Source organism: Dendrobates tinctorius, unplaced genomic scaffold, assembly GCF_039654945.1.
Source record: "Dendrobates tinctorius isolate UK_male_01 unplaced genomic scaffold, ASM3965494v1 ptg000165l, whole genome shotgun sequence".
NCBI classification, from domain to species: Eukaryota; Metazoa; Chordata; class Amphibia; order Anura; family Dendrobatidae; genus Dendrobates; species Dendrobates tinctorius.
In genome coordinates this window covers 15,775,935-15,793,226 of record NW_027361832.1, presented here as the reverse complement: position 1 = coordinate 15,793,226, position 17,292 = coordinate 15,775,935, and the positions used below count along the sequence as shown (strand labels likewise).

At 48.4% G+C, this 17,292-nt stretch overlaps 1 protein-coding gene across 2 annotated transcripts in view; it reads left to right on the top strand.

The window, feature by feature from the left end:
* Positions 1–17,292, top strand: part of DECR1 (2,4-dienoyl-CoA reductase 1) — a 188,556-nt gene that overhangs the window by 117,324 nt on the left and 53,940 nt on the right. The window contains exon 1 of one of the 2 annotated variants that reach the window (XM_073550523.1): positions 9,045–9,198. The exons of the other annotated variant lie outside the window; for it this stretch is intronic. Within the exon in view, the coding sequence (XP_073406624.1) occupies positions 9,127–9,198 (72 nt within the window). The 5' untranslated portion in view covers positions 9,045–9,126. Of the gene's footprint in view, positions 1–9,044; positions 9,199–17,292 lie in introns of those variants that run through there. 2 annotated transcript variants of the gene reach the window in all.

Below are 17,292 nucleotides of genomic sequence, written 5' to 3'. Positions count from 1 at the left end.
TGGTGCTGTATATAGGGGCACTCTCCAGGTGTTGCTGTATATAGGGGCGCTCTCCAGGTGATGCTGTATATAGGGGCGCTCTCCATGTGGTGCTGTATATAGGGGCACTCTCCAGGTGATGCTGTATATAGAGGCGCTCTCCAGGTGATGCTGTATATAGGGGCGCTCTCCAGGAGATGCTGTATATAGGGGCGCTCGCCAGGTGATGCTGTATATAGGGGCACTCTCCATGTGGTGCTGTATATAGGGGCGCTCTCCATGTGGTGCTGTATATTGAGGCGGTCTCCATGTGGTGCTGCATATAGGGGCGCTCTCCATGTGGTGCTGTATATAGGGGCACTCTCCATGTGGTGCTGTATATAGGGACGCTCTCCAGATGATACTGTATATAGGGGCGCTCTCCATGTGGTGCTGTATATAGGGGCACTCTCCAGGTGGTGCTGTATATAGGGGCACTCTCCAGGTGATGCTGCATATAGAGGCGCTCTCCAGGTGATGCTGCATATAGGGGCGCTCTCCATGTGGTGCTGTATATAGGGGACCTCTACATGTGGTGCTGTATATAGAGGCGCTCTCCAAGTGATGCTGCATATAGGGGCGCTCTCCATGTGGTGCTGTATATAGGGGACCTCTACATGTGGTGCTGTATATAGGGGCCCTCTCCATGTGATGCTGTATATAGGGGCACTCTCCAGGTGATGCTGTATATACGGGCCCTCTCCATGTGATGCTGTATATAGGGGCACTCTCCAGGTGATGCTGTATATAGGGGCGCACTCCATGTGGTGCTGTATATACGGGCCCTCTCCATGTGATGCTGTATATAGGGGCACTCTCCAGGTGATGCTGTATATAGGGGCGCTCCAGGTGATGCTGTATATAGAGGCGCTCTCCAGGTGATGCTGTATATAGGGGCGCTCTCCAGGAGATGCTGTATATAGGGGCGCTCGCCAGGTGATGCTGTATATAGGGGCGCTCACCAGGTGATGCTGTATATAGGGGCGCTCTTCATGTGGTGCTGTATATAGAGGCGGTCTCCATGTGGTGCTGCATATAGGGGCGCTCTCCATGTGGTGCTGTATATAGAGGCGCTCTCCATTTGGTGCTGCATATAGGGGCGCTCTCCATGTGGTGCTGTATATAGGGGCGCTCTCCATGTGGTGCTTCATATAGGGGCGCTCTCCATGTGGTGCTGTATATAGAGGCGCTCTCCATGTGGTGCTGCATATAGGGGCGCTCTCCATGTGATGCTGCATATAGGGGCACTCTCCATGTGGTGCTGTATATAGGGGACCTCTACATGTGGTGCTGTATATAGAGGCGCTCTCCATGTGGTGTTGCATATAGGGGCGCTCTCCAGGTTGTGCTGTATATAGAGGCGCTCTCCATGTGATGCTGTATATAGAGGCGCTCTCCATGTGGTGCTGTATATAGGGGCGCTCTCCATGTGGTGCTGTATATAGGGGCGCACTCCATGTGGTGCTGTATATAGGGGCCCTCTCCATGTGATGCTGTATATAGGGGCACTCTCCAGGTGATGCTGTATATAGGGGCGCTCTCCATGTGGTGCTGTATATAGAGTCGCTCTCCATGTGGTGCTGTATATAGGGGAGCTCTCCATGTGGTGCTGTATATAGGGGAGCTCTCCATGTGGTGCTGTATATAGGGGAGCTCTCCATGTGATGCTGTTTATAGAGGCGCTCTCCATGTGGTGTTGCATATAGGGGCGCTCTCCAGGTGGTGCTGTATATAGAGGCGCTCTCCATGTGGTGCTGTATATTGGGGCCCTCTCCATGTGATGCTGTATATAGGGGCACTCTCCAGGTGATGCTGTATATAAGGGCCCTCTCCATGTGATGCTGTATATAGGGGCACTCTCCAGGTGATGCTGTATATAGGGGAGCACTCCATGTGGTGCTGTATATACGGGCCCTCTCCATGTGATGCTGTATATAGGGGCACTCTCCAGGTGATGCTGTATATAGGGGCGCTCTCCATGTGGTGCTGTATATAGAGTCGCTCTCCACGTGGTGCTGTATATAGGGGTGCTCTCCATGTGGTGCTGTATATAGGGGAGCTCTCCATGTGATGCTGTATATAGAGGCGCTCTCCATGTGGTGTTGCATATAGGGGAGCTCTCCAGGTGGTGCTGTATATAGAGGCGCTATCTATGTGATGATGTATATAGAGGCGCTCTCCATGTGGTGCTGTATATAGGGCCGCTCACCAGGTGATGCTGTATATAGGGGCGCTCTCCAGGTGGTGCTGTATATAGAGGCGCTCTCCATGTGATGCTGTATATAGAGGCGCTCTCCATGTGGTGCTGTATATAGGGGGGCTCTCCATGTGGTGCTGTATATAGGGGCGCACTCCATGTGGTGCTGTATATAGGGGCCCTCTCCATGTGATGCTGTATATAGGGCCGCTCTCCAGGTGATGCTGTATATAGGCGCGCTCTCCATGTGGTGCTGTATATAGAGTCGCTCTCCATGTGGTGCTGTATATAGGGGAGCTCTCCAGGTGATGCTGTAAATAGGGGCACTCTCCATGTGATGCTGTATATAGGGGCGATCTCCATGTGGTGCTGTATATAGGGCCGCTCACCAGGTGATGCTGTATATAGGGGCGCTCTCCATGTGGTGCTGTATATAGGGGCGCTCTCCATGTGGTGCTGTATATAGGGGCACTCTCCATGTGGTGCTGTATATAGGGGCACTCTCCATGTGATGCTGTATATAGGGGCGCTCTCCAGGTGATGCTGTATATAGGGGCACTCTCCATGTGGTGCTGTATATAGGGGTGCTCTCCAGGTGATGCTGTATATAGGGGCGCTCTCCATTTGGTGCTGTATATAGGGGCGCTCTCCATGTGGTGCTGCATATAGGGGCGCTCTCCATGTGGTGCTGTACATAGGGGCGCTCTCCATGTGGTGCTGCATATAGGGGCGCTCTCCATGTGGTGCTGTATATAGAGGCGCTCTCCATGTGGTGCTGCATATAGGGGCGCTCTCCATGTGGTGCTGTATATAGGGGTGCTCTCCAGGTGATGCTGTATATAGGGGCGCTCTCCATTTGGTGCTGTATATAGAGGCGCTCTCCATGTGGTGCTGTATATATGGGCGCTCTCCATGTGGTGCTGTATATAGAGGCGCTCTCCATGTGGTGCTGCATATAGGGGCGCTCTCCATGTGGTGCTGTATATAGGGGCGCTCTCCATGTGGTGCTGTATATATGGGCGCTCTCCATGTGGTGTTGCATATTGGGGCGCTCTCCATGTGGTGCTGTATATATGGGCGCTCTCCATGTGGTGCTGTATATAGGGGCGCTCTCTATGTGGTGCTGTATATAGAGGCGCTTTCCATGTGGTGCTGTATATAGGGGCGCTCTCCATGTGGTGCTGTATATAGGGGCGCTCTCAATGTGGTGCTTTATATAGAGGCGCTCTCCATGTGGTGCTGCATATAGGGGCGCTCTCCATGTGGTGCTGTATATAGAGGCGCTCTCCATGTGGTGCTGTATATAGGGGCGCTCTCCAGGTGGTGCTGTATCGGGGCGCTCTCCAGGTGATGCTGTATATAGAGGCGCTCTCCAGGTGATGCTGTATATAGAGGCGCTCTCTATGTGGTGCTGTATATAGGGGCGCTCTCCAGGTGGTGCTGTATCGGGGCGCTCTCCAGGTGATGCTGTATATAGGGGCGCTCTCCAGGTGATGCTGTATATAGAGGCGCTCTCTATGTGGTGCTGTATATAGGGCGCTCTCCATGTGGTGCTGTATATAGGGGCGCTCTCTATGTGGTGCTGTATATAGGGGTGCTCTCTATGTGGTGCTGTATATAGGGGTGCTCTCTGTGTGGTGCTGTGTATAGGGGCGCTCTCCAGGTGATGCTGTATATAGAGGCGCTCTCTATGTGGTGCTGTATATAGGGGCACTCCCCATGTGGTGCTGTATATAGGGGCGCTCTCTATGTGGTGCTGTATATAGGGGTGCTCTCTATGTGGTGCTGTATATAGGGCCGCTCTCCAGGTGATGCTGTATATAGGGGCGCTCTCCATGTGGTGCTGTATATAGGGGCGCTCTCCATGTGGTGCTGTATATAGGGGCACTCTCCATGTGGTGCTGTATATAGGGGCACTCTCCAGGTGATGCTGAATATAGGGGCGCTCTCCAGGTGATGCTGTATATAGAGGCACTCTCCATGTGGTGCTGTATATAGGGGTGCTCTCCAGGTGATGCTGTATATAGGGGCACTTTCCATTTGGTGCTGTATATAGGGGCGCTCTCCATGTGGTGCTGTATATAGGGGCGCTCTCCATGTGGTGCTGAATATAGGGGCGCTCTCCATGTGGTGCTGCATATAGGGGCGCTCTCCATGTGGTGCTGCATATAGGGGCGCTCTCCATGTGGTGCTGCATATAGGGGCGCTCTCCATGTGGTGCTGTATATAGGGGCGCTCTCCATGTGGTGCTGTATATAGGGGCGCTCTCCATGTGGTGCTGTATATAGAGGCGCTCTCCATGTGGTGCTGTATATAGGGGCGCTCTCCATGTGGTGCTGTATATAGGGGCGCTCTCCATGTGGTGCTGCATATAGGGGCGCTCTCCAAGTGGTGCAGCATATAGGGGCGCTCTCCATGTGGTGCTGCATATAGGGGCGCTCTCCATGTGGTGCTGCATATAGGGGCGCTCTCCATGTGGTGCTGTATATAGGGGTGCTCTCCATGTGGTGCTGTATATAGGGGCGCTCTCCATGTGGTGCTGTATATAGAGGCGCTCTCCATGTGGTGCTGTATATAGGGGCGCTCTCCATGTGGTGCTGTATATAGAGGCGCTCTCCATGTGGTGCTGCATATAGGGGCACTCTCCATGTGGTGCTGTATATAGGGGCGCTCTCCATGTGGTGCTGTATATAGGGGCGCTCTCCATGTGGTGCTGTATATAGGGGCGCTCTCCATGTGGTGCTGTATATAGAGGCGCTCTCCATGTGGTGCTGTATATAGGGGCGCTCTCCATGTGGTGTTGCATATAGGGGCGCTCTCCATGTGGTGCTGTATATATGGGCGCTTTCCATGTGGTGCTGTATATAGGGGCGCTCTCTATGTGGTGCTGTATATAGAGGCGCTCTCCATGTGGTGCTGTATATAGGGGCGCTCTCCATGTGGTGCTGTATATAGGGGCGCTCTCCATGTGGTGCTGTATATAGAGGCGCTCTCCATGCGGTGCTGTATATAGGGGCGCTCTCCATGTTGTGCTGTATATAGGGGCGCTCTCCATGTGGTGCTGTATTTAGAGGCGCTCTCCAGGTGGTGCTGTATCGGGGCGCTCTCCAGGTGATGCTGTATATAGAGGCGCTCTCCAGGTGATGCTGTATATAGAGGCGCTCTCTATGTGGTGCTGTGTATAGGGGCGCTCTCCAGGTGGTGCTGTATCGGGGCGCTCTCCAGGTGATGCTGTATATAGGGGCGCTCTCCAGGTGATGCTGTATATAGAGGCGCTCTCTATGTGGTGCTGTATATAGGGGCGCTCTCCAGGTGATGCTGTATATAGGGGCGCTCTCCAGGTGATGCTGTATATAGAGGCGCTCTCTATGTGGTGCTGTATATAGGGGCGCCCCAAGTGGTGCTGTATCGGGGCGCTCTCCAGGTGATGCTGTATATAGGGGCGCCCTCCAGGTGATGCTGTATATAGAGGCGCTCTCTATGTGGTGCTGTATATAGTGGCGCTCTCCATGTAGTGCTGTATATAGGGGCGCTCTCTATGTGGTGCTGTATATAGGGGTGCTCTCTATGTGGTGCTGTATATAGGGGTGCTCTCTATGTGGTGCTGTGTATAGGGGCGCTCTCCAGGTGATGCTGTATATAGAGGTGCTCTCTATGTGGTGCTGTATATAGGGGCACTCTCCATGTGGTGCTGTATATCGGGGTGCTCTCTATGTGGTGCTGTATATAGGGGTGCTCTGTATGTGGTGCTGTATATAGGGGCGCTCTCTATGTGGTGCTGTATATAGAGGCACTCTCTATGTGGTGCTGTATATAGGGGCACTCTCTATGTGGTGCTGTATATAGGGGCACTCTCTATGTGGTGCTGTATATAGGGGCGCTCTCTATGTGGTGCTGTATATAGGGGCGCTCTCCAGGTGGTGCTGTATATAGGGGCACTCTCTATGTGGTGCTGTATATAGGGGCGCTCTCTATGTGGTGCTGTATAAAGGGGTGCTCTGTATGTGGTGCTGTATATAGGGGCACTCTCTATGTGGTGCTGTATATAGGGGCACTCTCTATGTGGTGCTGTATATAGGGGCACTCTCTATGTGGTGCTGTATATAGGGGCGCTCTCCAGGTGGTGCTGTATATAGGGGCGCTCTCTATGTGATGCTGTATATAGAGGCGCTCTCTATGTGGTGCTGTATATAGGGGCACTATCCATGTGGTGCTGTATATAGGGGTGCTCTCTATGTGGTGCTGTATATAGGGGCACTCTCCATGTGGTGCTGTATATAGGGGCACTCTCTATGTGGTGCTGTATATAGGGGCGCTCTCTATGTGGTGCTGTATATAGAGGCGCTCTCTATGTGGTGCTGTATATAGGGGCACTCTCCATGTGGTGCTGTATATCGGGGTGCTCTCTATGTGGTGCTGTATATAGGGGCACTCTCTATGTGGTGCTGTATATAGGGACACTCTCTATGTGGTGCTGTATATAGAGGCGCTCTCTATGTGGTGCTGTATATCGGGGTGCTCTCTATGTGGTGCTGTATATAGGGGTGCTCTCTATGTGGTGCTGTATATAGGGGTGCTCTCTATGTGGTGCTGTATATAGGGGCGCTCTCCATGTGGTGCTGTATATAGGGGCACTCTCCATGTGGTGCTGTATATAGAGGCGCTCTCTATGTGGTGCTGTATATGGGGGCACTATCCATGTGGTGCTGTATATAGGGGCACTCTCTATGTGGTGCTGTATATAGAGGCGCTCTCCATGTGGTGTTGTATATCGGGGTGCTCTCTATGTGGTGCTGTATATAGGGGCGCTCTCTATGTGGTGCTGTATATAGGGGTGCTCTCTATGTGGTGCTGTATATAGGGGCACTCTCCATGTGGTGCTGTATATAGGGGCACTCTCCATGTGGTGCTGTATATAGAGGCGCTCTCTATGTGGTGCTGTATATGGGGGCACTATCCATGTGGTGCTGTATATAGGGGCGCTCTCCATGTGGTGCTGTATATAGGGGCACTCTCCATGTGGTGCTGTATATAGAGGCGCTCTCTATGTGGTGCTGTATATGGGGGCACTATCCATGTGGTGCTGTATATAGGGGCACTCTCTATGTGGTGCTGTATATAGAGGCGCTCTCCATGTGGTGTTGTATATCGGGGTGCTCTCTATGTGGTGCTGTATATAGGGGCGCTCTCTATGTGATGCTGTATATAGGGGCGCTCTCTATGTGGTGCTTTATATCGGGGTGCTCTCTATGTGGTGCTGTATATAGGGGCACTCTCTATGTGGTGCTGTATATAGGGGCACTCTCTATGTGGTGCTGTATATAGAGGCGCTCTCCATGTGGTGCTGTATATCGGGGTGCTCTCTATGTGGTGCTGTATATAGGGGCGCTCTCTATGTGGTGCTGTATATAGGGGCGCTCTCTATGTGGTGCTGTATATAGGGGCGCTCTCTATGTGGTGCTGTATATAGAGGCGCTCTCCATGTGGTGCTGTATATCGGGGTGCTCTCTATGTGGTGCTGTATATCGGGGTGCTCTCTATGTGGTGCTGTATATAGGGGCGCTCTCTATGTGGTGCTGTATATAGGGGCGCTCTCTATGTGGTGCTGTATATAGGGGCGCTCTCTATGTGGTGCTGTATATAGAGGCGCTCTCCATGTGGTGCTGTATATCGGGGTGCTCTCTATGTGGTGCTGTATATAGGGGTGCTCTGTATGTGGTGCTGTGTATAGGGGTGCTGTGTATGTGGTGCTGTATATAGGGGTGCTCTGTATGTGGTGCTGTGTATAGGGGCGCTCTCTATGTGGTGCTGTATATAGGGGCGCTCTCTATGTGGTGCTGTATATAGGGGCGCTCTCTATGTGGTGCTGTATATAGGGGTGCTCTGTATGTGGTGCTGTGTATAGGGGCGCTCTCTATGTGGTGCTGTATATAGGGGTGCTCTCCATGTGGTGCTGTATATAGGGGCGCTCTCTATGTGGTGCTGTATATAGGGGCGCTCTCTATGTGGTGCTGTATATAGGGGCGCTCTCTATGTGGTGCTGTATATAGGGGCGCTCTCTATGTGGTGCTGTATATAGAGGCGCTCTCCATGTGGTGCTGTATATCGGGGTGCTCTCTATGTGGTGCTGTATATCGGGGTGCTCTCTATGTGGTGCTGTATATAGGGGTGCTCTGTATGTGGTGCTGTGTATAGGGGCGCTCTCTATGTGGTGCTGTATATAGGGGTGCTCTCCATGTGGTGCTGTATATAGGGGCGCTCTCTATGTGGTGCTGTATATAGGGGCGCTCTCTATGTGGTGCTGTATATAGGGGCGCTCTCTATGTGGTGCTGTATATAGGGGCGCTCTCTATGTGGTGCTGTATATAGAGGCGCTCTCCATGTGGTGCTGTATATCGGGGTGCTCTCTATGTGGTGCTGTATATCGGGGTGCTCTCTATGTGGTGCTGTATATAGGGGCGCTCTCTATGTGGTGCTGTATATAGGGGCGCTCTCTATGTGGTGCTGTATATAGGGGCGCTCTCTATGTGGTGCTGTATATAGAGGCGCTCTCCATGTGGTGCTGTATATCGGGGTGCTCTCTATGTGGTGCTGTATATCGGGGTGCTCTCTATGTGGTGCTGTATATAGGGGTGCTCTGTATGTGGTGCTGTGTATAGGGGTGCTCTGTATGTGGTGCTGTGTATAGGGGCACCTTCTGTCGCATCTGCACTTAGCAGGCTAAGCAGCAGGACCTTACACTCTATGTGTAGCCTATCAGGAATGACAATGGGCGGGGTTTGGGCAGAGCTGATACTGGCAGCTCATAGTCCAGGGACAGGCGAGAACAGCTCAGATGGGTCACGTGGTTAGTTTGCATGGCCATGCTGTGTGAATAAAGTTGCACGATTTTGAATATTATTATCGACAACATGGCGGCCTTCATGTCGGTTGCGGGGCGGCGAGCCGTGCTGAGTGTGAGGGCTGCTCCTGGTGCCATCCGGGTAAGTGCGGAGTCTGGTGTCGCTTTTGCCCTGTGACACTTTTGTCAGTCAGCGCGCCTCTGCAAAAGGTGGCAAAAAAAAGTTTGCGAAGGCTTCACAATGCGCGTCAGGCTTTTCACGTGACCGAACATTAGCCAATTAGCGCCTGCGTACTATTGTATTAGTTTGCGGCCATTTTTGATGTGGGCAAGGTTTGATTTTTGTGACCGTGAACTTACATTGCGAAAAAGGGCAAAATGTTTTTTAGCGCCGAGCTGAGGAGTTCGAGGCCGTAACTGCTCTGTGCAGCGGCAGCCAGGGAACTAGAAAATGGCCTCCTGATGCAACTTTGCCCTCTGTGGAGAGAAGTTGAGGCGAAGTTATGAGGCCATACAAGAGCTCTCCCATTTGCAGCCATATGGGGACTTGTGTGTTTGTTGTGGGACGAGTCGTGTTTTTGCGTGACATCACTCATATTTTTATAACTCATTTTATAAAGGATTTTAAAGGTGGAGGGTGAGTGACTGACTGCAGACTGATCGATTTGGACCGAACAACCAACCCCCTTTCACCCCTTTACTCCCAAGGGTGGTTTGCACGTTCATGACCGGGCCAACTTTACATTTCTGACCACTGTCCCTTTATGAGGTCATAACTCTGGAACGCTTCCATGGATCCCGGTGATTCTGACACTGTTTCTCGTGACATATTGTACTTCATGTTAGTGGTAAAATTTCATTCATATAACTTGCGTTTATTTGTAAAAAAAACCGAAATTTGGTGAAAATTTTGAAAATTTCACAATTTTCCAACTTTGAATTTTTATGCCCTTAAATCACAGCGATACGGCACACAAAAAACTTAAGTAACATTTCCCACATGTTTACTTTACATCAGCACAATTTTGGAACCAAAATTTTTTTTTTTTTTGTTAGGGAGTTATAAGGGTTAAAAGTTGACCAGCGATTTCTCATTTTTACACCACCATTTTATTTTTAGGACCACATCACATTTGAAGCCACTTTGAGGGGTCTATATGATACCATTCAAAAACCTGCACCCCCTCAAGGTGCTCAAAACCACATTCAAGAAGTTTATTAACCCTTCAGGTGCTTCACAGGAATTTTTTCAATGTTTAAAAAAAATGAACATTTCCTTTTTTTTTTTTTTTTTTTTTTTTGTCACAAAAAAAAAAAATACTTCAGGTTCATATATTTTTTTTTTTATTTTACCAAGGGTAACAGGAGAAATTGGACTGCAAAAGTTGCGCAATTTTGTCCTGAGTATGCCGATACCTGATATGTGGGGGGGACGACTGTTTCGGCACATGGCAGAGCTCAGAAGGGAAGGAGTGCAGTTTGACTTTTACAATGCAAAATTGGCTGGAATTCAGATCGTTCGCCATGTCACGTTTGGAGAGCCCCTAATGTACCTAAACAGTGGAAACCCCCCCCCCCCCCCCCCCCCAAGGAACTTATCTAGATATGTGGTGAGAACTTTGAACCCCCTAGTGCTTCACAGAAGTTTATAATGCCCGGGCGTGAAAATAAAAAAATTGTATTTTTTTTTTCCACAAACATGATCAATTAGTTCCCAGTTTTTTTTTATTTTCCCAAGGGTAACAGGAGAAATTGGACCCCAAAAGTTGTTGTCCAATTTGTCCTGAGTACGCTGATACCCCATATGTGGGAGAAAACTACTGTATGGGCACACGTCAGGGCTCGGAAGGGAAGTAGTGACGTTTTGGAATACAGACTTTGATGGAATGGTCTGCAGGTGTCATGTGCGTTTGGCGAGACCCTGATGTACCTAAACTATTGAAACCCCCCCCCACAGGTGACCCCATTTTGGAAACTAGACCCCCCCCCCACGGAACTTATCTAGATGTGTGGTGAGCACTTTGAACCCCCAAGTGATTCACAGAAGTTTATAACGCCTGGGCGTGAAAATAAAAAAATCATTTTTTTCCACAAAAATATTTTTGCCCCCAACTTTTTATTTTCCTAAGGGTAAGAGGAGAAATTGGACCCCCGAAAGTTGTTTTGCAATTTGTCCTGAGTAGGCTGATGCCCCGTATGTGGGGGTAAAACACTGTTTGGGCGCATGGCAGAGCTTGGAAGGGAAGAAGCCCCATTTGACATTTTCAACGCAGAATTGGCTGGAATTGAGATCCGACGCCATGTTGCATTTGGAGAGCCCCTGATGTGCCCAAACAGTGGAAACCCCCAATTCTAACTCCAACCCTAACCCCAACACACCCCTAACCCTAATCTGAGCCCTAACCCTAATGGGAAAATGGAAATAAATACATTTTCTTTTAATTTTTATTATTTTTCCCTTACTAAGGGGTTGATAACGGGGGGTTTGATTTACTATTTATGGCGGTTTTTATGTTTGGCAGCTGTCGCACGCTAAAAGACGCTTTTTATTGTAAAAATAGTTTTTGCATCACCACATATTGAGAGCTATAATTTTTCCATATTTTGACCCACCGAGTCATGTGAGGTCTTATTTTTTGCGGGACGAGTTGACGTTTTTATTGGTACCATTTTCGGGCACGTGACATCTTTTGATCGCTTTTTATTCCGATTTTTTTTTTTTTTTTTGGGATGCAGAATGAACAAAAACCAGCGTTTCATTTATTTTTTTTGTGGGGTGCGTTTACACCGTTCCGTGTGCGGTAAAATTGATAAAGCTGTTTTATTCTTCGGGTCAGTACGGTTACGGCGATGCCTCGTTTAGGTCGTTTTTTTGTTTTGGTGGTTTTATGCAATAAAAAGTGTTTTATATAAAAAATAATTATTTTTGTATCACTTTATTCTGCGAGCTATAACTTTTTTTTATTTTTTCACTGATGCTGTATAGCGGCTTGTTTTTTGCGGGACAAGATGACGTTTTCAGCGGTACCATGGATATTTATATGCGTCTTTTTGATTGCGCGTTATTGCACTTTTTGTTCGGCGGTATGATAATAAATCATTTTTTGCTTTTGTTTTTTGATTTTTTTTTTTTTTTAAGGGGTTCGCTAAAGGACTAATGGGACAGTTTTATAGGGCAGGTCGTTACCGAAGGCGGTACCAAATATGTGTACTTTTATTGTTTTGTTTTTTGTTTTTTTTTTCTTTTTTTATTTCCAAAAAATGAATTTATTGGGGAATTTTTTTTATTTTCTTTTTCTAATTTATTTAACGATTATTTGTACGCCCTTTTTTTTTTTTTTTTTTCTCTGTTTTTGTTTTTTTGACTTTATTAGGTTGTCCCGGGGGGACATCACTGTCCTGTGACAGATCGCTGATCTGTCACATCACCGATCACTGTGACAGATCAGCGATCTGTCACAGGCATAGACGCAGACTTCCTCATGCCTGCGCTTTGCAGGCACTGAGGAAGTCAGCTCCCTACAGGCCCCCCGAAGGTCCCCGTCGCCATCTTGGATCCAAGGACCTGTAGGGAAAGAGACCCCCGCAGCAGCGCTGCACATTGCGCTGCTGTGGGGGGCTCAGGGAAGCACGGAGGGAGCCCCCTCCATGCCGCTGCTTCCCTTTAACCCCCGGTACACCGCGATCGTGTTTGAGCGCGGTGTGCAAGGGGTTAACGTGTCGGCGGTCCGTGACCGCCCCTGACACATTGTGCCGGGTGTCATCAGTGATAATTAGCTGACACCCGGCCGCGATCAGCGGCGCTCACCACGTTGGCGCCACTGATCGCTGTGACGTTCTATCCCGTCCCAGGGCACATGGACGGGATAGTACGTCACATGGGATTAAGGGGTTAATGATACCATTTTGGTGCAGATACTTTTTTTTTTTTTTTTCATCGCCCGTTATTGCATTTTAGTGCAATGTCGTTTCGACCAAAAAACCACAATTCTGGCGTTTTGACTACACCGTTTAGCGATCAGGTTAATCTTTATTTTATTTATTTTTTTTTTTTTTAAGGATCAGATCGCCTCTATGTAGCAGAATTACAGACTCGCTATGAGCACCGACCACCGGGTGATGCTCGTAGCAATCCAGCATCAACAACCATAGAGGTCTCAAGGAGACCTCTGGTTGTCATGCTGGCACCGGTGACGCGGGTCACCGGTGAGCGTATTTCCGTTCGGAAGCGCTTGTTAAATGCCACTGTCAGGGTTTGACAGCGGCATTTAACTAGTTAATAACCACGGGAGGATCGCGATTCCGCTCGTGGCTATTGCGGGCACATGTCAGCTGTTCAAAACAGCTGATATGTCCCGGCTTTAAGGTGGGCTCACCGCCGGAGCTCACATCAAAGTGGGGGGTACTGCCATCGGACGTACTAAACCGTCCGATGGCAGTAAGGGGTTAAAGTGCACATAATTTATATTAAGTTGATGTATAAAAGTTACATTTTAATAATTAGACCCCAAATAAAATATGTGCTATTTGCCTTATGGCAATCTGTAGATAAGTAAAAAAAAAAAAAAAAAAAAATACCCTACTCCGATTCCTTCTGAACAGTAGAGGTGTAATCAGTAGTGATGATTGAGCATAGACATGCTCCGTACTCGAGCAGGTCAGATGGGCTCAACTTGAGTAGCCAGCATAATGGAAGTGAATGTGAAACGCAAGCCTTTTTCCAGAGGATGGTCTCTCCTGTGGAGAATCGAGCAGTGCCACGGATGATCGTCCATCACTAGTCATCAATGTAAGATTAGGAGGGTCCGGCACCCCCAAATAGCTCCAGCCAGAATTAAGCAAAATATGGAGCCGAAACACCACAGCTCAGTACGGTGCTGACATGCAGCTGGAGTATATACTTGCAACTAAGTGGTAGTACCAGACCCTCGAAAATCAAATATTGATGATCTCTCAAGGCTAGGTGATCAGTATATTCGTTCTGGACAACCCCTCTAACAAATGCCAAACCGGGTGTCGCGGTAGCCTCTTCCAAGAAGAGCTGATTTGGACTGAGATACAAACTGTCATGATCCATGCTGGATCATGACAGATAAAATGCACTAGTAACCTTTTTTTCTTTTTTTTTTTCCTTAAGCTGTGGTGCTTAAAGATAGTTTTGCCCCCGGTGGCCATTAGGGTCATTGCACTGTGGTGGTTTCCGTTCTAGTTTTGCCCCCGGTGGCTGTTAGGGTCATTGCACTCTGGTTTCTTTAGTGTATGTGATTTATAAAGCAGGTGTGTTGGCTCTGCTTAAGAGTGTCAGGTGTTGCAATCACTGTTGGTGATAGTGGTCATTTCCAACCATCCTTGGAGGAGGAAGGAGCTAGAGAGAGTTCCTTGCAGCACAGTCAGAATCCTGGTGTGGAAGGAGTCACAGATGGGATTTCCTTTCAGCTCTGACAGAGCTTGGTGGCAGCTATTCAGGAGGAAAGCTGCATTCTGGTGGTGGACTCTGTTGCTGGGAGCAAGAGCAACAGAGCAAAGCTAAGTGGTGTTCCCCTGTTTGTATTTTTCCCTGGTGTGTATTAGTACAGTGGTGGGGCCAGTGCCTGCACCACCCAGCTCCCTAGCAAGGGATAGGAGTAGGGTGTGCTAGGGTGACAGGTTCCGGCTCGGTGACAGGTGACGTCTTAGTTACCGGCCTGCGGGTCGTGTCACACAGTTTGTGTCACGTGGACCAGTCCTATCTCCAGATCTGCCATTATTTGTCCAAATTAAATACGATACATTGGATATAAGAAAATAACACAGCCAGTGTCTGTCAGTGTACAGTTCTTGTGTCTGGGCATCTGAGATTCAGACAAATTACAACCACAAAGATAAGGAAAGTGGGAATGGCTTAATACATCTTCTAAGAGAGAAAATATTGGGAATAACTGTCGTAAATTATGGATTCTGCCAAACTCCTTTCACACTGGCTCTGTCCATCATACTATACTTCCAGAAACAAAGGAAAGTTTAACACAGGCAACTCTATATCAGAAACACCCTGTGTTCTTAGCTTTATAAGTGTTATTCATAAAAATAATACGAAATTATCAAAGGTATAGAATTGTCTAAATAATAGAGTATGCACATAACACAGGTAAAGGAGCCTGTGAAAAAACCATGCAGTATTGTGACCACTAAGACTAGCGTATTATTGATATATGCTGTGTATATGTAATAAAATTGTATTACCGTATATACTCGAATATAAGTCGAGATTTTCAGCCCAAAAAATTGGGCTGAAAGTCCCCCTCTCGTCTTATATTCGAGTCATATACAAAGGGGGTCGGAGGGGGCGGAGGTGTCAGGTCATACTTACCCGTCCTGACGCTGTGTCTTGAGCCCCCAGCTTCTCCGTGCTCTCTCTTCCTGCCTTCAGGGTCACGTGGTGCCGCTCATTAAAACTCATGAATATGCGCATATTCATGAGTTTTAATGAGCGGTACAACATGACCGCTGAAGGCAGGAAGAGAGAGCGCGGAGAAGCTGGGGGCTCAAGACACAGCGTCAGGACGGGTAAGTACAGCGATACTCACCTGTCCTGCGTCCATGGCTGCTTGCTGCTGTCTGTCATCGGTCAGTGACTTCAGACAGCAGAGGGTGCGGTGACGTGGTTAGTGTGCGCCGCGCCCCCTGCAGTCTGAACGTCACTGACTGACGTGCAGATAGCGGTGAGCAGCCATGGACGCAGCACAGGTGAGAATCTGACACCCAGCGACGGAGAGGTGAGTATGTCATTTTTTTTATTTTTACATGCAGCAGCATATGGGGGAACAATCTATGGAGCTTCTTGTGGGGACAGCATATGGGGGAATAATCTATGGAGCTAATTATGGGGGCAGCATATGGGGGAATAATCTATGGAGCTTCTTATGGGGGCAGCATATGGGGGAATAATATATGGAGCATTTCCCACCCTAGACTTATACTCGAGTCAATAAGTTCTCCCAGTTTTTTGGGGCAAAATTAGGGGGGTCGACTTATACTCGGATCGACTTATACTCGAGTATATACAACACTTAATTTCTGCAGCATGACCTCAGTCCATATGGATTACCATACGGATTTCGACATATATATTACTTGGTTTAAGGATGAGACAATTTTATTTATATATATTTCCCCCCCCCCCCCCCCCCCCCCCCCCCCTCAAACCCATACTTTTCAAGAGAACTAACCATCCCATTGCTTTTTTTTTTTTTTTGTGCTGGTTTAGTGGCCCTGTCAATGGTTTTTGTATTTTATTTACCATGAAAATCCACTAGATGGCAGCACGCCATCACTTAGACCTTGTGTAGAATATAGTAGTGGAGCCAAAATATCCAGTACACCTGTACTACAGAGCGGAAATTGACTCTTCCTTATTATTCTTTAACATTATGAATATGACTGATCTTAAGTTCTGCATCTACCAGAATATTTTAGAGCACTTCATGCTTCCCTCTGCCTACAAGCTTTTGGGAGATGGAAATTTCATTCTCCAGCAGGACTTGGCACCTGTCCACACTGCCAAAAGTACCAATACCTGGTTTACAAACAGTATCACTGTGCTTGATTGGCCAGCAAACTGGCCTGACCTTAACCCCATAGAGAATCTATAGGGTATTGTCCAAGAGGAAGGAGAGACACCAGACCCAACAATGCAGACGAGCTGAAGGCTGCTATCAAAGCAACCTGGGCTTCCATAACCCCTCAGCAATGCCACAGACTGATCGCCTCCATGCCATGCTGCATTGATGCAGTAATTGATGCAAAAGGAGCCCCGACCAAGTATTGAGCGCATTTACTGGACATACATTTCAGTAGGCCAACATTGCAGATTTAAAATAATTTTTCAAGCTGGTGTTATAAAGCATTGTAATTTACTGAGATAATGACTTTTGGGTTTTCATTGGCTGTAAGCCATAATCATCAACATTAACAGAAACAAACATGTGAAATAGATCACTCTGTGTGTAATGACTCTATATAATATATGAAATTCACTTTTTGTATTGAAGAACTGAAATAAATTAACTCTTTGAGATTCTAATTTTGTGAGATGCACCTGTGGATGTCCTGAAGGCAGTAGTGTAGCTACCAGGGGGGCAGAGGGTGCGGTCGCCCCGAGCCCCTTGTTCTGAGGGGGCCCACCCAGAGCTACTGCCACTGGGTTCGCCACCTGAGTTGTAATCAGAGTTGCAGGTTAGGGGCCCACTCAGATTTT